The following is a 25,390-nucleotide window of genomic DNA, read 5'->3' as shown; positions in this document are numbered from 1 at the left end:
TAATATCAAAACTACTAGCATTTAGTGAGAATGACCCATCTGATAAAAATAATTACACATTTCAAAATTACCCAAATTTTAAGATGGCAAAGTATTTACCTCTTACATATTAACAGTATAGGGACTAAGGAAGAGCTAGTAATTAGAATATACTGTGCCAAACAAACCTTAAGAAAACAAAAATTATAGTAACAAATCCTTAAAGTAGGAAAATTTGTCAAGAGTAGACTGCTAGAAAATGAGCCCAACATTTATAAAATTCAAAGTACCACATGTGCACTTAGCAGGGATACTCATTTTTAAAACAAACGTACCTGATGAACCAAATCCACTGAGGGCTGAGCCTATGGCAGCTCCCAAAGAGCTACCACTTCCAAAGCCAAGAGATGTACTCCCAGGCTGACCAGGTCCATGAGAAAATAAAGAACTGCTCTGGGAGCTATTAGTCAAAGAACTGCTCCCATAAAATGAATTAGACTGCAGATTAGTGCTCGGCTGCTGCTGCTGCTGCTGTGGTGGTGGAGGCTGAGTGCCAATTGGCCGGAAGAGACCATTTGTGCTGCCTGTAAGACTATTTGCAGTTCCTCCTGCCGCTGCTGCTGCTGCTGCTGTAAAATAAATTTTAGAATCATCTTAAAACTACATCCAGAAAACTACTTTGTAACTGAATACATTTAGAGAATAAAATATTGAACAACACCAGAAAAATATTATCCACAAAATGTTGGTTACACTTACCAGCTTGTGCTGCTGCTGAACTAATTAAAACAGGTGTTGGAGCCATTAATCGAACTGGAGCTCCAAGGCCAGTTCTTGCTCCAGGGCCAACCACTAAGGCACCAGTCTGATCATAATAGGCAGTTGGAGCTAGTACTTGATAGCCTAAATAACATTAAAATAAATATTTACCAAATAAGACAGTTACTATAGAAAAATTCATGGTTATTTTCCCTTAAACTTTTGCTTTTGCCAACTCAAACCATGCCATTTTATGTAACTGTAAAATGCTATTATACAAATAGCAATATTTGAAGGTGTCACTAAATATGTAAAAAGTAGGTAAACATTTTTTTCACTAAATTTTAGCAATGATACCTTTAATAGAAATGTCTTTTACTTATGAACTACAAAGAGAATTATTTTCCTTAATAGAGAAACTGTAAGCTGATAGTGGAAAAACAAAATCACCATTTAATTGTGAGAGAGTGGTAGGAAGACTAGAGGGAGTTATTTAGAACACTATAAACAAGCTTTTTATATAATTTCTGCCAGTAAAATTTTAAACTAACTGCTTCATTACTCATGCTCCTTTAGGTTTGCACTAATAAGCACCTCTTTAAACACTTAAATTATGATCTAAACAGATAATTTGAAATCCTGGGTATTGTGTGTGGTGGCACATGCCTTTAATCTCAGCACTTGGGAAGCAGAGGTAGGAGGACTGCTGTGAGTTCAAGGCCAGCTTGAGACCTCATAGTGAATTCCAGGTTAGCCTGAGCTACAGTGACATCCTATTTCCAACAAACAAACAAACAACAAAAAAACCCCAGAAACCTGCAGGTATTAGTGCATTAGTTTCATTGTACATTTGAGCACAAGCAGGTAATGATTTTGTATTATTCTGAACTATGTGAAGTACTACTATAGGGGCACAGGAGAGAGAAATTAAATACTTTAAATAGGGCTGGAGAGATGGCTTAGTGGTTAAACGCTTGCCTGTGACGCTGAAGGACCCTGGTTTGAGGCTTGATTCCCCAGGACCCACATTAGCCAGATGCACAAGGGGGCGCACGCATCTGGAGTTTGTTTTCAGTGACTAGAAGCCCTGGCACACCCATTTTCTCTCTCTTCCTCTCTCTGACTCTTTCTTTCTCTCTGCCTGTATCTCTCAAGTAAATAAATAAAAATAAAATAAACAAAAAAAAATTTAAAAAATACTTTTAACTTTCTCCTGGAATTCAGATGAAATACGCTGCATTCATTATACAGTGACAAGAACATAGGCCCAATAGTTTGACAATTATCTGTTAAAATCTATCAGCAGAGCCGGGCGTGGTGGCGCACGCCTTTAATCCCAGCACTCAGGAGGCAGAGGTAGGAGGATTGTCATGAGTTCAAGGCCACCCTGAGATGACAGAGTTATTCCAGGTCAGCCTGGACCAGAGTGAGATCCTACCTCAAAAAAAAAAAAAAAAAAAAATCTATCAGCATTTTTCATACTGCAAACAAACTGCAGATGCATGTGTCACCTTGTGCATCTGGCTTACATGGGACTTGGAGAATCAAACATCAATCCTTAGGCTTCGTAGGCAGTGCCTTAACTGCAAAACCATCACTCCAGCCCTTGTTTGGTTTTATTTATTTATTTATTTATATTTTTTGGTTTTTCAAGGTAGGGTCTCACTCTAGTCCAGGCTGACCTGGAATTCACTCTGTTGTCTCAAGGTGGCCTCGAACTCATGGCAATCCTACCTCTAGCTCCCAAGTGCTGGGTTTAAAGGTGTGCGCCACCACGCCTGGCTTTGTTTTGCTTTGTTTTGAGGTAGGGTCTCACTCTAGCCCAGGCTAATCTGGATGGAATTCACTATGTAGTCCCAGGCTGGCCTCGAACTTCTACCTCAGCCTTCCCAGTGCTGGGATTAAAGCCATGCACCACCACGCCCAGCCTAGCCAATAGCTTTAACTGGTGGCTCATGATAGTCCTAAACAGAAAATATTGCTGCTCAAAAGTATTGCTACTGGAAGCTGGGCGTGGTGGCTCAAGCCTTTAATCCCAGAACTAGGGAGGCAGAGGTAGGAGGATTACCGTGAATTCGAGGCCACCCTGAGACTATACAGTGAATTCCAGGTAAGCCTGGGCCAGAGTGAGACCCTACCTCAAAAACCAAAAAGTATTGCTACTGGGATAAATAAATGGCTCAGTGGCTAACAATGCTTCCCAGAAGTATGGGGGCCTGAGATTATCTGTGTATAATTCCCCAGCATCCACATAAAGACGGACATAGTCCCACATGCCTGCAACCCCAGCTCTGGAAAAGCAGAACTGCTGGGGCTGGCAAAAACTGCAGCTCAGACTCAGGAAGAAGAGGACATGCAACCCTCTCTTCTGGCCTCCATATGTGCATACAGGGTATATGCATTGACACATATGTACATGCCTGTGCAGTTCCATTCTGTGTTCTATTTTAAATTTCTTGTTTACTTTTATTTATTTGAAAGCGACAGAGAGAGTGAAAGAGGCACATAGAGAAAGAATGGGTGCGCCAGGGCCTCCGGCCACTGCAAATGAACTCCAGACATATGCGCCCCTTGTGCATCTGGCTAAAGTGGGTCCTGGGGAATCGAGCCTTGAACCAGAGTCCTTAGGATTCACAGGCAAGTGCTTAACCACTAAGCCATCTCTCCAGCCCATGTGTTCTATTTTAGATGCAGAACATACGTATTAATATGTAGCAGTATTTTTACTATAATTCTGTTGAAAAAGTTTTTAAAATCTTCTAATTTCCATTGTATTATCTTTCTGTTACTGAGAAAGTTTGAGTGTTTGGGGATAGGTAAGGGGGGAAGGTAAAAGTATATAAAACTATACAAACTATACTAAACTGTGGTTCATATAATATATACTGAAGAATAGTACCACCTACTAATAGAGAAAATGCACCACTATATATTTTTCATTTTAGATGTCATTTACTTTAAGATGTAAAATTAGTCTAATAAATTCTCCTTAAACAAAACTTTCTGCTTAATTTTTAGACATCCCATCCTCCCACCTTTTTTAAAAAAAAAAATCTTTCATGCATTTGAGAAAGAGAGAGACAGATAGACAGAATGGGCACACCAGAGTCTACAGCCACTGCAAATGAATTCCAGATGCATGCACCACCTTGTGCATCTAGCTTACATGGGTCCTGGAAAACCGGACAGCCCTAATCACTAAGCCATCTCTCCAGCCCATCCTCCCACCTTTTGTTTTGAGATACTGTCTCACTGTTACCCAAGCTGACCTCAAACTTGTGGCAAGGATTCCCAAGTACTAGGATAAGCCACCATGCCAGCTGACTTTCTCATCTGTAAACATGCTATAATCAGTGTTGTAGAAAATAAACCCTTAACAAGGTTATGAAACCCAAGGCAGAAAGAAGTACTAAATAGAGGTGCAATTTAGTGTGCAACAAAAAGGTGGAAGAAAATGAAGTTATGAAATTTGCAGAAAAATGGATGGACCTGGAAAGGATTATACAAACTAAGTGAGGTAACCCAGGCCCAGAAAGCCAAGCGCCACATGTTCTCTCTCATATGTGGATCCTAGCTACAGATGATTGGGCTTCTGCATGAGAAGGAAAATACTTAGTAGCAGAGGCCAGTAAGTTAAAAAGGAGACATAAAGGGAAGAGAAAGGAAGGGAGGAGGGTACTTAATAGGTTGATATTGTATATATGTAAGTACAATGATTGAGATGGGGAAGTAATATGATGGAGAATGGAATTTCAAAGGGGAAAGTGTGGGGGGAGGAGGGAATTACCATGGGATTTTTTTTGTAATCATGGAAAAGGCTAATAAAAGTTTTTTAAAAATATGGAAGAGCCATTAAGAATGAATACTGGGAAGGGGTTATAATAACAGTTGAGATGAAGTTTGTTTGCAGCAGCTGGAGGCCCTGGAGCACCCATTCTCTTATTATGTGTTGAGGCCAGAGTATATACACCAGTGTGAGCAAGTATTAGATGAAAAAGGTAGTTTGGGGCTAAATCATGTAAAGCATTAAGAACAAGAATAGTGTAGCTGGGTGTGGTGGCACACACCTGTAATCCCAGCTCTTGGAAGACAAAGGTAGGAGAATCACCATGAGTTCGAGGCCACCCTGAGACTACATAGTAAACTTCAGGTCAGCCTGGGCTAGGGTGAGACCCTATCTCAATAAACAAACAAACAAACAAACAAACCAAAAAAAAAAAAAAAAAAAAACAGAAGAGGTAGTAGGGCTGGGAACATGGCTCAGCAGTTAAAGGTGTTTGCTTGTCAACTTGCTGGCTCAGGTTCAATTCCCCAGGATGCAAAGTAGCGCAAGCATCTGTGATACCAACAACAGACATACAATAATGGAAGGTAGGCCCAAGAGAATGCCACGCTCATGAGCCAGCAAGTCTAACTGCAGAGACAAGAGACCCCGTCTTCAAGAAAGCAAAGCAAGGTAGGAGCACAGACACCTCAAGGTAGCCCTGGCTTCTACACATGCAACAGTAAGGCCCACACTCATCCACCTACCCATGCACAATATATAATTTCAAAATGTAAATATGATCGCCTAATATATATTTTTGACAAGGTAATACAAAGATGAGCCAAAGAGAAGGGAGCAGCAGAAAAACCCCAGGAGACATAAAAGAAACAAACACAAGTTATAATGATCATAAAATGACAAGTCAGTACAATGATTGAGATGGGGAGGTAATATGATGGAGAATGGAATTTCAAAGGGGAGTGTGTGGAGGTGGGGAGGGAGGGAATTACCATGGGATTTTTTTTATAATCATGGAAAATGTTAATAAAAATTAAAAAATTTAAAAAAAAAAGTTAAAAAAATAAATTGACAGGTCATGAAAATGGTTTTGTTCAATTAATACATGCTTTAAAACAAATGAACAAGGGGCAGGAGAGATGAGCAGTTGAAGCACTTGCCTACAAGGCCTGGGGACCCAGGTTTGAATCCCCAGTGCCCATCTCTCTCAAATAAATAAATTAAAACAACCAACCAACAAAAAACAAACAAACAAACAAAAACCCAAACCAAAACAACAACAAAAAAACAAAAACCCATGCCTTTTATTCCAGCACTGGAAAGGCAGAGGTAGGAGGAGGATCACCATGAACTTGAGGTCACCCTGCGACTACACAGTGAATTCCAGGTCAGCCTGGACTAGAGTGAAACACTACCTCCAAAAACAAAAACAAAGAACAAAATAACAAAACCATCAAGTTGGGAGGCGGGAGGGAGATGCTAAACAGACTAAATGCAAAGCAAATTTAATTGAAATAATTTTTTGACACTCATTTCCAGGAGTAGCTGGAATACAAATGATAGTATCTGGTACAAAGGCAGAAATATAACTGTTCAGGAAAGAATAAATGGTGATATACTCTCCTACAGAAAGAGAGTAAAATGTTTCTACTCTTCTACTACTAAAGTTCTAAGAGGAAAGTAGCCTGTCTAAGGTCACAGGCCTATAAAAGAAGATGGAGAGAGAGCTCAGTGCTTAAGGTGCTTTCTTGCAATGCCTAACAATCCAGGTTTGAATCCCCAGTATCCGTGTGAAGCCAGATGCACAAAGTAGTGCACGCATCTGGAGTTCATTTGCAGTAGCTAGAGGGCCTGGTGCACCCATTCATATACTCTCTGTCTTTCCTCTATCTGCTTACAAATAAATTATTTTTTAAAAAAATAGATGCTGACTCTGAAACATGTGGTCATTAAGTCAGACTATTTTCTCTACCTAAGGACATACATACATGGAGGAGATGCAAACTAGCAAAAAGCAACAACAGAAAAAACAAGGCAGGAACACAAAGAGTCAAAATGGTGATTGTGGAAAGAACTTAAATGTTAGACATAGTCAACCAGGTGAAATATAGCCAAAAAGTAGTAATATTAGAGCTATTCCAAAGAAATTATGCAGACAGGGCTTGAAAGTGTAGGAGAGATGGCTTCGTGGTTAAGGAGTTTGCCTTCAAAGCCTAACGACTCAGCACAACTGATTCTCCACAACCCACCAGAACTCATTTAAAGCCAGAGGCATAAAGTAGCACACGCTTCTGGTCTTCATTTGCAGTGGCTGGAGGCCCTGGCATGCCTATTCTCACTCTATGCTTGCAATGAAATAAACTTTTAAAAACAAGTATGTGACAGCTATGCTAATCACTATAACACCAATGCCTTAGAGAAATCACCTGTGAGGATACTCAACAGTGGACACTGCAAGCCTTATATTTGGCCAGCCAGGGTAAATGAGCCAACAGGTGCAATAGTGGCACGTATGTTATGTCCTCTAATTGGACTGGAGGCCTGCTTGCTCCATGGGAGGGAATATGTCCCTGATACTGAAAACCTACAACAGGGGTAAGTCATGAGCCCTAGGGTTGTAACGTCTGTTGGTTTCTGGCTACACTATGCTCACCAAACTGCCCAGTAAGCACTTCTCTTAATGTTGATACCCATATATTAATGCTACTTTCATTTTTGGTTAGAGAAGCTTCTCTTTTCAGATGGCAGTGACCTTGGGATGACTCAGAAGGCACCATGGTGCTGAGAAGAAGTGACAGAGGAGTGCTCAGCACTGCAATATCTCAATCACAGCTTCCACGGCACAGGGTCTATGGTGGGAGAGGTGGCGGAAAGAATGTAAGCCAAAGGAAGGGTAAGACTCCTTACAACGTGCTCCTCCAAACATAAAATGACCTGGCTATCCATGACCTTACAGGGCATGACACAACCTACACAAAACCATCATAATGGGAAGAAAAGATCATGAAATCAAAATAAAAGAGAGATTGATTGAGAGGGGGTGGGGATATGATGGAGAGTGGAGTTTCAAAAGTGGGGGGGGGGAATTACCATGGGACATTGTTTACAATTATGGAAGTTGTCCCCCCCCCAAAAAAAAAGAGAAAAGAAAAAGAAAAGAAAAGGAAGAAACCAAAAAAAAAAAAAAAAAAAAAAACTGTGTGGGATAGAGTTTAAGAAGTTCACAAGGAAAGTACAACAGAACTTGTTGAAAAAGTTAAAAGTTGAAAAGAAGCAAGAGAGATGACTTAGATATTAAGACAGTTGTCTGCAAAGCCTAAGGACCCAGGCTGAATTCCCTAGTAACCCCACACTATGCCAGATATACAAAGTGGCACATGTATCTGGAGTTTATTTGCAGTGGCTAGAGGTCCTGGCATGGGACCCCCTCTCTGAAATGAATAAACAAAAATTTAAAAAATCTAATGTGATATTACAAAGAGCTCACTTGAGAAAACTGATGTTATTTCAAGTCTCATTCGTTAATTCTTTTTCTTCAGTGCTCATTAATACATTCCTGTCCATTTTAAAGTCAATCTTTCTGCTTAATTCTATGCTATATATTTCTTTGAGTAAAAAAGGGAGAGAAAGAGAAGGCAGGTACAAAGAATAGGTGAGCCAGGGCCTCTAGCCACTGCAAATGAACTCCACATGCACACGCTACCTTGTGCATCTGGCTCACATGGGTACTAGGGATGTGGATGTGTCCTTAGACTTCACAAGCAAGTGCCTTAACCGTTAAGCCATTTCTCCAGCCCACACATCGCTTTTATAATATGTAATTAGTTGGATGCTGAAATCAGAGTTGAGTATGATGTATACACATAATCCTACAAATCCATACCTACTCCAAACAAACAATCTACCAAACTCCTCTATTAACCATTCATATACCTGGCATGCCTGCAGCAAGACCCTGACCAAAAGCCAAAGGTGGATTTGCAGCTGCAGCTGCTGCAAGTGATTCTGCTTGCTGCCCTTGCTGGCCCTGACTAGGAGTAAGAGGACGCTGACCTGCTCCAGCACGAAGAACCTGCAAGGAACAGAAGACTATCTTAGAAGCAATACAATAAAAGCACAAATTTATCTGAACAGGCATGTGTATTTCACATGTAGACTTTGGTTATTCTTTGAAAAATGTCGATTTAGTATGAAAAAAATCACTAAATACTTAATTAAACATTTCAAACCACTGGCTCTTGACATTTATAGCATGGACACTTCAAAAGATCTCTGGGTGCCGGGCGTAGTGGCGCACGCCTTTAATACCAGCACTTGGGAGGCAGAGGTAGGAGGATCACTGTGAGTTCGAGGACACCCTGAGTCTACATAGTTAATTCTAGGTCAGCCTGAGCCAGGGTGAGACCCTACTTTGAAAAACCAAAAAAGATCTCTGGGTAAAAAATATATATCTAAGGGCCAGAGAGATGGCTTAGCAGTTAAAGGCACTTGCTTATAAAGTGTGATTGCCTAGGTTTAAATTCCCTAGTACACACGTGAAACCAGATGCACAAAATAGTACAGGTGCTTAGAGTTCATTTGCAGTGGCAGGTGGCTCTGATATGCCTATATTTATGTTTCTCTCTGTGCCTTTCCCTCAAATAAATAAGAAAATTATATATAAAAATATAATATTTATGTTCTCAGAAACAGGAGTAGAGGAAAATGCCAAAATCTTAAAGGAGCACTTAAAAATTAAACTCTGGGGCTAGAGAGATGGCTTAGCGGTTAAGCGCTTGCCTGTGAAGCCTAAGGACCCCAGTTCAAGGCTCGATTCCCCAGGACCCACGTTAGCCAGATGCAAAGGGGGCGCACGCATCTGGAGTTCGTTTGCAGCGGCTGGAGGCCCTGGCGCGCCCATTCTCTCTCTCTCTCTCTGCCTCTTTCTGTCTGCCTGTCACTCTCAAATAAATAATAAAAATATTTAAAAAAATACATCTTTAAACTCTGGATTTTTTGGTTTTTGTTGTTTGTTTTTAGGTAGGATCTCACTCTAGCCCAGGTTGACCTGGAATTAACTATGCAGTCTCAGGCTGGCCTTGAACTCGCAAAGACCCTCTTATCTCTGCCTCCCGAGTGCTAGGATTAAAGGCATACAATAGCATGGCCAGCTTTAAGATTATTTTTATGTCTGAACACTACAATACAAGAAGCTTAAGGGAAGAAAAATTATTACTTATTTTCTCTATGAGACTATCATGCAGAGAAAAATTTAAACCACAATTTTGGAATTCAGGTAACTTTAACAAAAGGGAGGCCTTTGACCTTAAGTCTTCCTTTTGATATAAAATCTTGAGTTAAAAAAAAAATGCAAGCTACTTCAAAAGAAGTATCTTAAGACTGGTAAGTTTAATTACTTTGTACTTATAGCTTAAACAGAACATCCAATATAGCATTAAAATATACTAATGAGAGTTCAGAATAAAGACTAGCTAGCTACCAAGTAAGCAGCACCATATTTATTAAGTTGCTTCTTTATGATAAATGAGATATCTAGAATTCTGACAGCTATCAAATGTTTGTAAGATAACTGTGTATGGGTACATATGTGCATGTATGAGAAAATAACCTCAGCATGCCTTCTCCTTTTCACCTTCTTTTGAGACAGGATCGCTCATTTTGAACTGGATAGACCAGTGAGCTTCTGGATTCTTCTGGCTCTACCTCATGAAGCTGTGGATTTGATCCCCAACACCACAGAAACTGAGCATGGTGGTGCAAGGACCATCAAAACGTCAAGGATAAGCTTGTTTATATAAGTTCAAGACTAGCTCCCACTATATTAAACCCCATTTCAAAAAAGAAAGATTGCTAGATATTTTAATAAAGCAAAATAGTAAGAAATGAAACAATGAAATCTTTATGGAAAAACAAAAACAAAACAAACAATAAGTAGTTGTGCATCAACTAGAAACGAGACAGTCTGTTGCAGACTGAGAATATAAACACCAGGAGCTGATGGAATTTAAAAGGAACCTTAGATACTGCAGAATAAAGGCCTACCTGTTGCTGTCCAGGCTGAGCTTGTGATGCTGCTTGCTGGCTGGCTGTGTTGTTTGCCGCAGCTGCAGCTTGTTGCTGAAATAAATTGGCTGGATACACCCCCCACGGAACACCATAATACTGAGGTGGAACCACTGCTGGACCTAAACTCCATACACCACACCCAAAAAAAGAAAAGCCATTAGATTTTTATATTTGAGGCCTGTTACCATTATAAAGAGGGACAAGCATAAAGACATAGGAGCTAACCATATCCTTGTAATCTTCTACCTACTCATGCTTGCCATATGCTTTCTACTTTTTTTGTTTGTTGTTCAAGGTAGGGTTTCACTCTAGCTCAGCTGACCTCGAACTCATGGCAAACCTCCTACCTCTGCCTCCCAAATGCTGGGATTAAAGGCATGCCACCATGCCCATCCCTACTTTCTACTTAAAAAAAAAAATTATATTAAGATGTATAAATAGGGCTGGAGAGATGGTTTAGCGGTTAGGCGCTTGCCTGTGAAGCCTAAGGACCCTGGTTCAAGGCTCGAGTCCCCAGGACCCATGTTAGCCAGATGCATAAGGGGTGAACGCATCTGGAGTTTGTTTGCAGTGGCTAGAGGCCCTGGCATGCCCATTCTCTCTCTCTGTTGCTCTCAAATAAATAAATAATTAAAAAAAATAAAAAAAGATGTATAAATATCATTCATTTTTTTCATTCAATATTTAATTGATACTTGTTTTATTGAAACAAGTCCTATTTGTAGCTCAGACTGGCCTCAAACTCACAATCACCCTGCCTTAGTCTCTAACTGCTGGGATTAGAGGCACATGCCACTATGCCTGGTTTAGGATGGATTATTAAAAAAACATAGTGTTACCCAGGCATGGTAGTGCATGTGCATGCCTTTAATCCCAGCAGTCAGGAGGCAGAAATAGGAGACAGAGATAGGAGACTATAGTTAATTCCAGGTCAGCCTGAGCTACGGGGAGACCCTACCACAAAAAATTAAAAAAAAAAAAAAAAAAAAAAAAAAAAAGCCGGGCATGGTGGCGCACATCTTTAATCCCAGAATTTGGGAGGCATAGGAAGGAGGATTTCCGTGAGTTCAAGGCCACCCTGAGATTACCTAGTGAATTCCAGGCCAGTGTGGGCTACAGTGAGACCCTACCTGGAAAAATGGAAGGAAGGAAGGAGGGAGGGAAAGAAAGAAAGGAAAAGAAAAGAAAGAAAGAAAAGAAAGAGAAGACAATAGAAGAGAAGAGAAGAGAAGAGAAGAGAAGAGAAGGAAAGAAAGACAGACAGAAAAGAAAAGAAAAGAAAAGAAAAGAAAAGAAAAGAAAAGAAAAGAAAAGAAAAGAAAAGAAAAGAACACAAGGAATAGTAGTGGTCTTACTAGATTCAAAATTCAAGGCTACCAATGAATTGGCAGGGCACTTACCCAACTATTCAATATATACTGACCACAATTTATGGTTAAGACAGACACTGACAATATATTTAGGGAGTGTCAAACAACATAAAACTACTAGTTCTTAAGATAAATTCATCACCTGAAGAATTTTCTGATAATAAAAACAATTTTGTAACAAAACTAAGAAACAAACTTGCTTTAACATTATCTGAATTGCAAACCTTGAGTTTCAAGATATTTTTCATATGAAAACAAATCAGTGTTTATAAGTTAGCAAATACATATAGTTACATAGTGAATTACACACAAGAATGAGCCAGATGATAAAAGCAGAAGAAAACTAGGAAGAACAAAATGAACTGTTTCAGCTCTACTTGTTTTGAAGATAATATCTAAAGCCAGGCGTGGTGGCACAGGTCTTTAATCCCAGCAGTCGTGAGGCTGACGTAGGAGGATAACTGTGAGTTCAAGGCTAGCCTGAGACTACATAGTGACTTCCAGGTAATCCTGGACTAGAGTGAGACCTTGAAAAACAACAAAAAATAAAAATACCTGGGTGTGGTGGCACACACCTTTAAACCCAGCACTTGGGAGGCAGAAGTAGGAGGATCACTGTGAGGTCAAGGCCACCCTAAGACTACAAAGTGATTAGGTCAGCCTGGCCTAGAATGAAACTCTACCTTGAAGGAGAGGGGGGAAAAAAAAGTGATGTTTGTTTGGCTCCTGAGAAGTAAAGACCTATGACCTATGCACAATAAGCTACATTAATGAGTAAAATGTCATGATTCTTGATTGATTCGAGCATTCTATAATCTTATTAAGTCAAATATTAGAACAATTTAATTTGCTATTTTAGCAGTCCATTGCCTTAACCACTTGCCCACCTTATCCTATCAAAAAAAAAAGGTTTATTTATTTATTTACTTTTTGGTTTTGCTTTTGGCCTGGCTTAATTTGTGTATTTAAAAAGTAAAACTTGGACAAGGAGACATAAAGGGAAGAGAAAGGAAGGGAGGAGGGTACTTAATAGGTTGATTTTGTATATATGTAAGTACAATGATTGAGATGGGGAGGTAATATGATGGAGAATGGAATTTCAAAGGGGAAAGTGTGGGAGGGTAGAGAGGGAATTACCATGGGATTTGTTTTATAATCATGGAAAATGCTAATAAAAATTTTTTAAAAAGTCAAACTTGGTTTTATTTTGCTTTGAAAGAAAATGAAGATAACAATAAACTATCAAAACACGAAAATGAAAAGCTTTTATAAAATATAAGGCAAAATATATTCCCTTAAGATAGTCTATAATGAAGAATGTTTAAAACACAAGAGTTTATGAAGGGATACATTTGGAAAACAAAGTCAAATTACCAAGAAACTATCCAGAAACCACTTGTGGCTCTAAGCAATTAAAATGCACAGCCCCAACTGAGGTGTACTGTAAGAACAGACTCCACATAAGATTTTGTAAGAAAGATTTATCACTTTAAAAATAGATTAGAAAGCCGGGCATGGTGGCACATGCCTTTAATCCCAGCACTCAGGAGGCAGAGGTAGGAGGATAGCCCTGAGTTCTAGGCCACCCTGAGACTCCATAGTGAATTCCAGGTCAGCCTGGTCTAGAGTGAGACCCTACCTCGAAAAATAAAAAAATAAAAAAATAAAAATTAAAAGATTAGATATTTACATAATGTTTTGGATACACCAGGCTATATCAAACACTACTGAAATAACATTCAATTATTTCTTTACTTTTATATTGTGGCCAACAGAAAATATTAAATTTTATCTTTGGCTGAACAGCAATAATTCTTTTAAGAACCCAAGACCAGAATGTGGACTGTGTTTATCCTTACACTAAATAACTTCTTAAAGTGGCTTCTCTGTCCCATAAAGAAATAGTTTTCTGTTTTATATCCTAATAGTCAGTTAAATAGCTCAGGAAATCTCATATTCTTATGCAATCACATGGTATAGATTTCTATACCAAAAGCTAGTGATTGTACATATTCATTTTAATCTACTAGCTTAAAGTATTAAACAAAAAATCTGCAATCAGCTTTTCCCTTTTAATCTCTTTGTACCAGCTTACTTTGCACATTTGACACTGCTTTTTAAGAAACTGTTTAGACATACATTTTCTCCAGATTTCTGAATATCTCTTCACACTATCCCTTATGTGGGTATTCTTATTACCACTTTCCAAGCCTATTTTTTGGAAAAAGTAATTTTACTTTGCATTGCTTATAAGTATTTAAATAAAGATGTACGGTCAAGAGTATAACATTTCTAAACTACAACATGGAAATATAAACCATCTGTATACAGGAAGGAAAAATAGTTTCTGCTTAGACATTATCCTGTAACAGTACAGTTGGAAAAAAAACTTAATCTCTGGAAACTTCAATTCATTCTGGACAGTGTTTTAGTTTTGTCTAGGAATTTCATATTGCCCAAAGAGATAAAAATAAAGATTACACCAAAATCAAATCTAGTTCCACAATAAGCAACAAGGATGAACAATAAGTTACCTGCTAATGTTGCTGCTGCAGCCAATCCTGCTGCAGTATACGGATCGGTCCCTGGAGGAGCAGCACTAATAATGTATGGATTTGGCACAAATGCAGCTGGAGCAAGGCCTGCTGAAAACACACCAGCTATATTTAAAAGGGGGAGAAATAATGAATAAAAATGTGAAGTACTGTTGTCTTCACTACACAAAAACATTTCTATTCTGAATCTGGGGTGGAGAAAGCATAGTATGATAATGGTATGTTTTTTTTTGTTTTTTTTTTTTTAGTATTTATGTGCATGCAGAAAGAGAATAGAGACAGAGAGAGAATGGGCACGCCAGGGTCTCCAGAAGCTGCAAATGCATTCCAGATGCACGTGCCACTTTGTGCATCTGGCTTTATTTACATGGGTTTTGGAGAACTGAACTTGGGTTGTTAGGCTTGGCAGGCAACAGTCTTAACTGCTGAGCCATCTCTCCAATCTATGGTTCAAATTTCTGCTAAATAACTACTTAGGAAATCAGTTAATACCAGCAGCTTTACAAGACCTCTGCAAGAACCAAATGTGGCATTAAATGACTACGTAAGCACTTAAGTGTTTAGATATACAACTATTAATGCTCAATATTTCTCAATTCAATCTTTATTACGCCATATTACGAGCTTCAATACTATTCAACAGTACAGAAAAAGGATACAGAAAAACAAGTAAATCAACAATTAGAATGTAGTGAAGTTCTGTAGACCCAGAGGAGAGATAATTAACAAACTCTGGTAGTGGTTGTTGGGATTAATGAATGACAGGTAGAGAAAATGAAATAAAACAGTGACTGTACTCAGAATAAAGACCCATGCTAAGTAGTCTACACTCTGTCTTCAAAGCATTAAAGAGAGGAGTTAAAAGGAGAGTAACTTTAGGTCTACTTCTGAGGGTAGTATACATCCTTATCTAAAGGGATGGTAGAAGCTAAGCAAGATTTTAAAATATATATTCCAGTATAAGAGAAGGACTTGCATATATTAAGTAATCACCATACACACTTTCACCAGTTTCTACTATGTAAAAATCAATTTTTAATCTTTTTGGGGGGGTTGTTTTTCTTTACTTTTTAGAGAGAGATTGAGATTGAGGGAGAGAAAATTGGCAGACGAGGGCCTCTCAGCTGCTGCAATCAAACTTCAGACATTTTCACCTCCTAGTGGGCATGTGGGACCTTGCGCTTGCCTCTGGAGAGCTGAACATGGATCCTTAGGCTTCACAGGCAAGCAAGCACCTTAACCGCTAAGCCACCTTTCCAGCTCTTGTTTGTTTCTTGAAGCAGGGTCTATCTCTAGCCATGGCTAACCTGGAACTCACTGTAGCTCCAGGCTGCCTGGTGAACCTCCCACCTCAGCCTCTACATTGCTAAGACTAAAGGTGTGCACCATTGTACCCAGATAAAACTTTTTTTTTTAATTTTTTTTTGTTTTATGTTTATTTATTTGAAAGTGACAGACAGAGAAAGAGGCAGAGAGAGAGAGAGAGAGAGAGAGAGAGAGAGAGAGAGAGAGAGAGAGAGAGAGAGAATGGGCACGCCAGGGCCTCCAGCCACTGCAAACGAACTCCAGACACATGTGCCCCCTTGTGCATCTGGCTAACGTGGGTCCTGGGGAGTCGAGCCTTGAACCGGAGTCCTTAGGCTTCACAGGCAAGCACTTAACCGCTAAGCCATCTCTCCAGCCCCAGATAAAACTTTTAAAAGAAAGATAATAAAAAAATCTAGAGACAGGGCTAGAGAGATACCTTAGCAGAGATACCTTAGCAGTTAACCATGCAAAGCCAAAGACCCCATGTTTGATTCCCCAGGGCCAACATAAGCCAGATGCAAGATGGTACATGTGTCTGGAGTTCGTTTTCATTAGCTGAAGGCACTGGCGTGCCCATTCCCTCCCTCCCTCTAATAAATTGGACAGATACAGATAGAGTGTGGGTGCACCAGGGCTACTGAAATGAATTCCTGTCATATAAAACACTTTGTGCATTTGGCTTTACATGGGTATTGGGGAATTAAACCTGGGCCAAGCTTTTCAAGCAAGCATCTTTAACTGCTGAGCCATCTCTACAGGCCTAAAACTTCAAAACTTCTATTTCTACACAATATTAACTTTCAACATATTTGACTGAAATCCACAGTATAAAGTATATTTCAAACAACTCAAGAGTCCATATACAAATACAGTATATTCCACTAAAAATAAGCCCAATCCAAACAACCTAAAAGATTTACCCTTACAAGTTGCAATTACTCCATATGTTTTTGCACTCAATTTTTCCATTTATTTTCTGTAATCTACTTAACTTTTAAACACACAGAACAATACAATTTCAGAACCTGCTTTTTTTTTGGTTTTTCGAGGTAGGGTCTCACTCTAGCCCAGGCTGACCTGGAATTCACTATGGAGTCTCAGGGTGGCCTCGAACTCACAGCGATCCTCCTACCTCTGCCTCCCGAGTGCTGGGATTAAAGGCGTGCGCCACCACGCCCGGCAGAACCTGCTTTTAGCAAAAGAATTAAGAATGAAATTGTGGGGCTAGAGAGATGGCTCAGCAGTTAAAGTGCCAACACTATAACACCTTTAATCACTGAAAAGTAATTATGCTAAAATATAGTTGACCAAGTCCCCATCCATCATTATTTTCCATTAATTTTCTGATTTTACTTTCCTGAGACAAACACTAAAACCAAAATTTAAAGTTCCAATCAAACAAAACCCTATAGGAATTCTGGCCAATAGTATACTAAATTCACATCCTACATAAGGAAAGAACTGACATGTTTTGCAAAATAGCATGTTATCTCCATTTATTCAAGAATTTAGAAAAACTTGTTTTTTGTCTATTTGTTTGTTTTTAAGTCAATCTCTGTGTGATGGAAGGTAGCCTGCACCTCACTGTGTAGTTCAAAGTGACTTCAAACTCATTCTTCAGCTACAGCACTTGCAGTCCTGAAATTATATGTGTATGCCAGCTTGCAATTTTCTTTAAAACTGTCTTCTGTATATTCACTCCTTACACTCCACTCTACAGCTTTTCATTTCTTATGTCCTGATTACAATGGATTATTTTGGTGTTTCAGGTTTTCTAATTCAGTTAGTCTTGGGTGGTAGTCAGCCAGTTACTTATATGGCTAAACTTAGAATATTTTTTCATTTGATTTTTACTTAACTACTTTATAAAATCTGCAAGCACTTTCATGCCTACATGTTCTGTGTTGAACATAAACTCTTCTAAGACTGCTTTTGATTATCATTCTTATTGGACCTTCATATTTGTTTCAAACATATGTGAAGTTTCCTTTCACCTGCCTTCAGATGCTATCAAGACTATCTTAACTATAATCTATTGAGCCAAACCTCCTAAGTCTTTTGTTAGTGGTCTGGGGAACTCTTTTCAATCTCCCAAAGAAGGGAAAAATAAACTCTGTGCTAGGAGTAATGGGCATGCTTGTAATCCCAGCACCTAAAGAGACTTAAAACAGGACAACTGCTACGAGTTCAAGGTCATCCTGAGCTACATAGTAAGTGACAGGCCAGCAAAAGCTATATAGCAAGACCAGCATAACTCAAAAAACAAACAAAAAAGTCTGACTGAACATAAATATAATCCAACAACTATGAGTAAAGAATGTGGTGGTACATGCCTGCAAAAATAGGTGGATGGAACTAGGCATGGTAGCACATGCCTTCAACCCCAGCAACTGGGAGGCATAAATTGGATTATCACTGGCTTCATAGTGAATTCCAGGTCAGCCTGAAATAGAGTAAAGCCCTACTTCCAAAAAGGAAAAAAAAAGGTGGATGGGGAGAGGGCAGAAAAAAACAAAAAGGGAAGTAGAAATGCAGGCATCTTCAATAAGCACTAAAAATAAAATGTGGGGCCCATGAAACCTTACTGCACAAATACAGAACAATGCAAACTTAAGGAAAGAGAACCAATTTACCTGCCAAATCCTACCCTTTAGGTTCTGATGCTAAAATATATTTGTAATTTTTCCAAATCTATACAGGTAATAAAATGACCTAAAACTCAATGTATAGTTTATCATGTCATATTACTGGGATTGATACTGTACTAGCATTATGTAAAGAAACTGGATAGAGGTGTGGAGAACTTGTCTGGACTATTTGCAATTTCCTATGAATCTATAGTAATTTAAAAATAAAAAGCAAAGTTGTATTTCATTCAACTCAAGCCACATCCTACTATTAGAAAGGTCAGAACCAGGGAATTGAGAAGAGAAAAAACTAAAGTGGCTAATGGAAATAAGATAAATAATAATTGTTTGTACTTGATGAGGATAAAATTTTTTTTCCACAAAAGCAACCTCAACCCCTATAGACAATATAATGCTCCAACACAGACCTTAAATAGTAGTAATGTCAATTGAATATTAGATGTCAAAGAAAAATAAAGTGGATTTATTTAAAAATTTTCTTAAGAGGCCAGGAATGGTGGCTCATGCCTTTAATCCCAAGCACTCGGGAGGCAGAGGATCACCATGAGGTCAAGGCCAGCCTGAGACTACATAGTGAATTTCAGGTCAGCCAGACTACAGCAAGACTACCTAAAACAAACAAAATTTCTTAGGATTTTTCCCAACAATTTAACAAACAAATTTACTGACTAGACAACAGACACAAATAACTACATCTGACTTTCTAGACAATTGATTCCCTCAACTTCATATTGAGAAAAAACTTTGGTACCAACAACTCTGACAATGTTCCAATTGTTTAATCTGTAAAAATTATAATTTGGAGAGAGAAAATATGTGAGCGGCAAAGGGCCTCCAAACACACAAATGAACTCCAGATGAATGTGCCACATTGTCCATCTGGCTTTCCATGGGTACTGGGGAATGAAACCTGGGTCCTTAGGCTTTGCAGGCAAGGGCCTTAATTGCTAAATTATCTCATAGCCAATTAAAAAAAACTTAATAGGGCTGGAGAGATGGCTTAGCGGTTAAATGCTTGCCTGTGAAGCCTAAGGACCCCGGTTCGAGGCTCGGTTCCCCAGGTCCCACGTTAGCCAGATGCACAAGGGGGTGCATGCGTCTGGAGTTCATTTGCAGAGGCTGGAAGCCCTGGTGCGCCCATTCTCTCTCTCCCTCTATCTGTCTTTCTCTCTGTGTCTGTCGCTCTCAATTAAATAAATAAAATTTAAAAAAAACTTAACATGCAAATAAGTCAGAAATAATTATTTTTACCATTGATACCTTTACCATGTAATTGTTACTATTGATATAAAACATTTCAAAGAGTAATGTCACCAAATCAAAACAGTTGAAACAAAAATTTTCTCAGCATCTGAAAATGGTTACTTGTAGCATCTGAAAATGGTCACTTGTAAAGACTCACCTATATGTGGCTGCTGAGCTGCTGCTAATGCGTATTGCTGCTGCTGAGCTGCAGTTAACTGCTGAACTGTCAGTGTGTTTGTTCTCTGAAAGAGCTGTTGGGAAATATTTAACCCAAAATTAGTACCAGAAATTTCATTTCCAATTAGAAAGTTATGAACAAAGGCAGAAGAGATGGCTTAGGGGTTAATGCACTTGTCTGAGAAGCCTAAGGACACACATTCCATTCCCTAGCACCCACGAAAGCTAGATGCACATGGCACATGCACCTGGAGTTTGTAGTGGCAAGAGGCCCTGGGCGACCCATCTTCTCTATTTGCCTTTCTCTCTCAAACATATTTTAAAAAACAAGATTTTAAAAAGGGTTGGCGGGCTGGAGAGATGGCTTAGAGGTTAAGGTGCTTGCCTGCAAAGCCAAAGGACTCAGGTTCAATTCCCCAGGATCCCCATAAGCCAGATGCACAAGAGGGCGCCCACATCTGTAGTTCATTTGCTGTGGCTGGAGGCCCTAGTGTGCCCATTCTCTCTCTCTCTGCCTATTTCTCTCTCTCAAATAAATAAATAAAAGTAAAATATATTTAAAATAAATACATGTGCATCACCATGCTCTAAAACAAAACAAAACAAAACCGCACACTTTTAGTCCCAGTATTTGGGAGACTGAGGTAGGAGAATCACTGAGTTCAAAGGCCATCCTGAAACTACACAGTAAGTTCCAGGTTAGCGTGGGCTACAGCGAGACTCCACCATGAAAAATGAAAAAGAAAAAAAAAAAAAAAGGCTGCGCGTGGTGGCACGTGCCTTTAATCCTAGCACTCAGGAAGCAGATAGGAGGATTGTTGTGAGTTCGAGGCCACTCTTGAGACTACAGAGTGAATTCTAGGTCAGCTTGTGAGACCTTACCTCAAAAAAAAACAAAATAAACTGGGCGTGGTGGCGCATGCCTTTAATCCCAGCACTTGGGAGGCAGAGGTAGGAGGATCGCCGAGAGTTCAAGGCCACCCTGAGACTACACAGTTAATTCCAGACCAGCCTGGACCAAAGTTAGACCCTACCTCGAAAAACCAAAAAAATTAAAAAATAAAAAAAATAATAAAAAGGGAAGGGCTGGACAGATAACTTAGCAGTTAACATGCTTGCCTATGAAGCCTAAGTACCCAGGTTCAATTTCCCAGGACCCAATTCAGCCAGCACTAACTGCCACATGCATCTGGCGTTTGTGTGCAGTGGCTTGGAGGTCTGAAACGCCTTTTTTTCTCTCTCTCTCAAAAAAATAAGATGTTAAGAAAAAAGAAAAAGAAAGAAAGTAATGGGACGGAGAGATGGCTTAGCAGTTAGGGTGCTTGCCTGCAAAGCAGGACCCAGGTACAATTCCCAAGTTCCCACATAAGCCACATGCACAAGGTGGCATATACACCTGGAATTTGTTTGCAATGGCTAGAGCCCCTGGAGTGCCATTTTCTCTCTCTCTCTGTCTCTCAAATATTTTTGAATATATTTTATTTACTAAAGAGGAAGAAGCTGGAGGACCTGGCATCCCCATTCTCTCACTCCCTCTTTACCTGGCAAATAAATAAATATACTTAAAATAAAAAGGTTATGAGCCAAATATTCTAAACATTTATTTTCTTATATTATTCACATATTTATTTACTAGAGAGAGAAAGTGAATGGACACGCCAGGGCCTCAAACGAACTCCAGACATGTGTCACCTTCTGCTTCTGGCTTACATGGGTCCTGGGGAATCGAACATGGGACCTTTGGCTTTGCAGGCAAGCATCTAACTGCTAAACCATTTCTCCAACCCTAAACAATTACTTGAACTTTAACTACAAAGACCAATAAACAAATGTTAAATGTTCAAGAACTATCATTCACAGTTTCACAGTAATGATTCAGCATTACAAGTTACACCAGTGTATACATGTGAAAGATTTTTTTGGGGGGGGTAGGGCTTTTTTTTGAGGTAGGGTCTCACTCTAGGTCAGGCTGACCTGGAATTCACTATGTAGTCTCAGGCTGGCCTTGAACTCACAACGATTCGCCTACCTCTGCCTCCCGAGTGCTGGGATTTAAAGGCATGTACACTTGGCTTTATGATTTAAGATTTCTTAAGGAAGTATGTTTTACCTGCTGTTGGGAATTGTAGTCAAAAAGGCCTACAGTGGCTCCTGAAGAGTCCATGGGTACCTGATTACCAGGATAGTCAAACTGTAAGGAATCCAGACCAACTTGTTCCATGGCATCTAGATTCTGAGTTTCGGGGTTTGAAAATTCTTCAACAAGTGGTTTATTTGCTGTAGGATTAGGAAGAGGACCCAATCCTTCTGGGGGATTAGTATTGGTGCCAAGGCGCTCAACTATTTCAGTTGGAGAGGCTTGACGACTTCCAGGAGTACGACTAAATAAAGATAGTAAAAAAGTATTATGAGTGAAAGTAACAAGTCAAAAAGTAAAATAGTATTAAATGAAAAACAAATAGTCATAAAATATAAGGAGCAAGTAAGGCATTCTGATTTATGAATTATTCTATTTTCTTAAGTGTTGAAGAGTTGACATAGTTTTGGTATTTTTAATATTATTAATAATTTACTTTCTTCAATTTAAATAGTTTAATTATATAACTCAATTTTACAGCTAAGAAAAACTTTCCTTCAGTTTAGAATTATACTACCTAAAACCTTTATTTCCAAATGTGGACAAAACGAACAATAAGTGTGAAAGACAAACAAATACTCTATTAAGTAGTAGCTACTAAGTAATATAAGAAGGCTCAAAACTAACTGATTCATCTAATAAAAGTCAAAGAAGGACCATGAATAATGGAATGGTTTTCTTGACTTAAACGAGTAAACTATGAGACACCACAAAAACTGTTTCTAAAAATGTTGACTCCTGACCCTTGCTTTTTTGTTTTGTTTTATTTATTTATATTTTTTGAAGTAGGCCCTCACTCTAGTCCAGGCTAGCTTCAAACTCATAGCAACCCTCCTACCTCTGCTTCCTGAGTGCTGGGATTAAAGGTGTATGCAATCACATCTGTTTTTGTTTTTTTCCTTCAAGGTAGGCTCGCTCTCTCACCCAGGCTGAACTGAGTTTTACTTACTATGCAGTCTCAGGGCGGCCTAAATTTACAATAATCCCCCTATATCTGCCTCCCAAGTGCTGGAATTCAAAGGTTTGCAACACCAAGCCTGGCTGACCCTTGTTTTTAAATATGGCTTTTGAGCTAATCATTTTCATCTTTTTTAGAGTGCTTCTAACAATATACTACATATGTAACAAACAGCACATAATTATATACTATGGCCTCCATAATTTTTCCAAGAAATTCATAAATGCTGGACTGCTTATAAAGCGCTGGATTTCTTAATGACACCGTTCACATTCATTTTTTTTTTCAAGGAACTGTGGATTCATACCATTTTATTCATTTTTATTTATTTATTTGAGAGTGACAGAGAGAGAAAGAGGCAGAGAGAGAGAGAGAGAGAGAATGGGCACGCCAGGGCTTCCAGCCACTGAAAATGAACTCCAGACACGTGCGCCCCTTGTGCATCTGGCTAACGTTGGTCCTGGAGAACCAACCCTTGAACCCGTCCTTTGGCTTCACAGGCAAGCGCTTAACTGCTAAGCCATCTCTCTAGCTCCCGTTCACGTTCTTAACTTTATTTTTACCTTATGTCTAATTTTACTGTACAATCTCTTTTCTTCTACTTATTCTGAATCCTCATCCTTACTTTAAAAAAAAAAAGACACTTCTCTTTGGAGCTATGCACTTATAGTATATTCAACCCTAAGTACATCAACCTAATGGTAATAAGTGTTTTATCTGCCTTTTAATTCCAGTTGCCATATTCACCTAACTCTGCCTTACTTCAAGTACTTCACATTGGCATAATTTCCTAACATACATAGAAGTGTGCAAAGCAATTCTTAATGATAAGAACTGTTCTCCAGATACTTAAGTAGACATATTTTATTTCAAGGTTAATCATTGCTTTTGTAACATTAGAAGATTTTAAAGTCATCTCACCATTAACTACATCTAGCTTGTATAGGAAAATTCCAAAGGCTTATTTTTTTTAATTTGAAGAAACATGAGAAAAAACAAAATGGGTTTTCTTTAAAACCAGCCTAATAAAGCCGGGTGTGGTGGCGCACGCCTTTAATCACAGTACTTGGGAAGCAGAGGTAGGAGGATCGCTGTGAGTTCGAGGCCATTCAGACTACATACTGAATTCCAGGTCAGCCTGGGCTTGAGTGAAACATACCTCGAAAAACTAGAAAAAAAAAAAAAAGGAAACACACTATTAAAAGAAAATTTCTATACTTCATTCATTTCCATTCTACTCTACAGTGTGTGTACACATTCTACATATATATATGTAACTATACATCTTAATGATAAGCAACATAGAGAGCATATGGTCAGAGCTATTCATTTGAAATGTTTTACACCATCAAGCAGTGACTGATACTATCTGTGGCTAAAATAATTTCAAATATCCAAATAAAATTAAGACTCCTAACACAGTTCATATTGATGCTTAAGGGGAAATCTTTAAAATAAACAAAAATGGATACAAAAGCAGAGGACACATAAGAAAATACTGTTTACAGTTTTACAGTTGAGTTTTGAATGATTGCCATTATAAAACTTGGGGAACAACAGAACAGGTAAATCAAGAAAACGTTCTAAAAGGTAAAATAAAGAACATTAAATTTACTTCTTATTGAAGGAAGGCTTATTGGTTTGGGAAGCTTTCTTTTGCACTCAGAACAGACAAAAATAGCACTGTTTCAACATCATTGTTCCTCTGCTAAAAGAAAACACTTAGGCTGGAAAATAAATGGGTTAGCAGGTTAAGGAGCTTGCCTACGAAGCCTAAGGACCCCAGGTTTAAATCCCCAGTACCCATGTAAGCCAGGTGCACAACATGGAGCATGTGCCTGAAGTTCATTTGAAGTACCGCCATTCTCTCTCTAGCTTGGCCCCCCTCAAAAATATTAAAGAAAGAAAATACTTATTTTACAGCATAAAGAGTTAAAAAGCAAAAGTATTAGCTTAAGGAATTCTGAGAGCTGGAGTGATGACTTAGTTGTTAAGGTACTTGTCTGGGAAACCTAAGGACCTAGGTTTGATTCCCCAGTACCCATATAAGCCAGATGCACAAGGTGGAGCATGCATCTCGAGTTTGTTTACAGTAGCTATAGGCCCTAGCGTACCCTCTTCTCTCTAGCTGCCTCTCTCAAATAAATACATAAATATTTTTTTAAAAAATATTTCTGAGTTGGAGGGATGGCTTAGCAGTTAAGGCTCTTTCCTGTGAAGCCCAAGGACACATGTTCAACTCTCCAGATCCCATGTAGGCCAGACACACAAGGTGACGCAAGCACACCAGGCAGTGCATGTGTATGGATATCCTGGCATGCCAATCTCTCCTTAAAATATATGTGCGTGTGTGTGTGTACATACATACATATATATGTATATATGTTTCCATGAAGCCAGGCAT

The 25,390-nt window shown here is 38.9% G+C and overlaps 1 protein-coding gene across 12 annotated transcripts in view; it reads right to left on the bottom strand.

Annotated features, from left to right (window-relative positions):
* Nucleotides 1-25,390, bottom strand: part of Pum2 (pumilio RNA binding family member 2) — a 117,432-nt gene that overhangs the window by 52,280 nt on the left and 39,762 nt on the right. For 8 of the 12 annotated variants that reach the window (XM_045148839.1, XM_045148837.1, XM_045148841.1 and 5 more), the window contains 7 exons: nt 22,002-22,272; nt 19,872-19,965; nt 14,493-14,618; nt 10,565-10,707; nt 8,456-8,594; nt 739-882; nt 315-608 (listed from right to left, as the gene is read on the bottom strand). In XM_045148839.1, coding sequence (XP_045004774.1) covers nt 315-608; nt 739-882; nt 8,456-8,594; nt 10,565-10,707; nt 14,493-14,618; nt 19,872-19,965; nt 22,002-22,272 — 1,211 coding nt within the window. The remainder of the gene's footprint in view (nt 1-314; nt 609-738; nt 883-8,455; nt 8,595-10,564; nt 10,708-14,492; nt 14,619-19,871; nt 19,966-22,001; nt 22,273-25,390) is intronic. The other 4 variants (XM_045148842.1, XM_045148848.1, XM_045148843.1 and 1 more) reach the window with 2 other exon arrangements.

Source organism: Jaculus jaculus, chromosome 5 (genome assembly GCF_020740685.1).
Source record: "Jaculus jaculus isolate mJacJac1 chromosome 5, mJacJac1.mat.Y.cur, whole genome shotgun sequence".
NCBI classification, from domain to species: Eukaryota; Metazoa; Chordata; class Mammalia; order Rodentia; family Dipodidae; genus Jaculus; species Jaculus jaculus.
The sequence above is the reverse complement of the archived record's forward strand: the minus strand, read 5'-3'. Positions and strand labels throughout refer to the sequence as shown.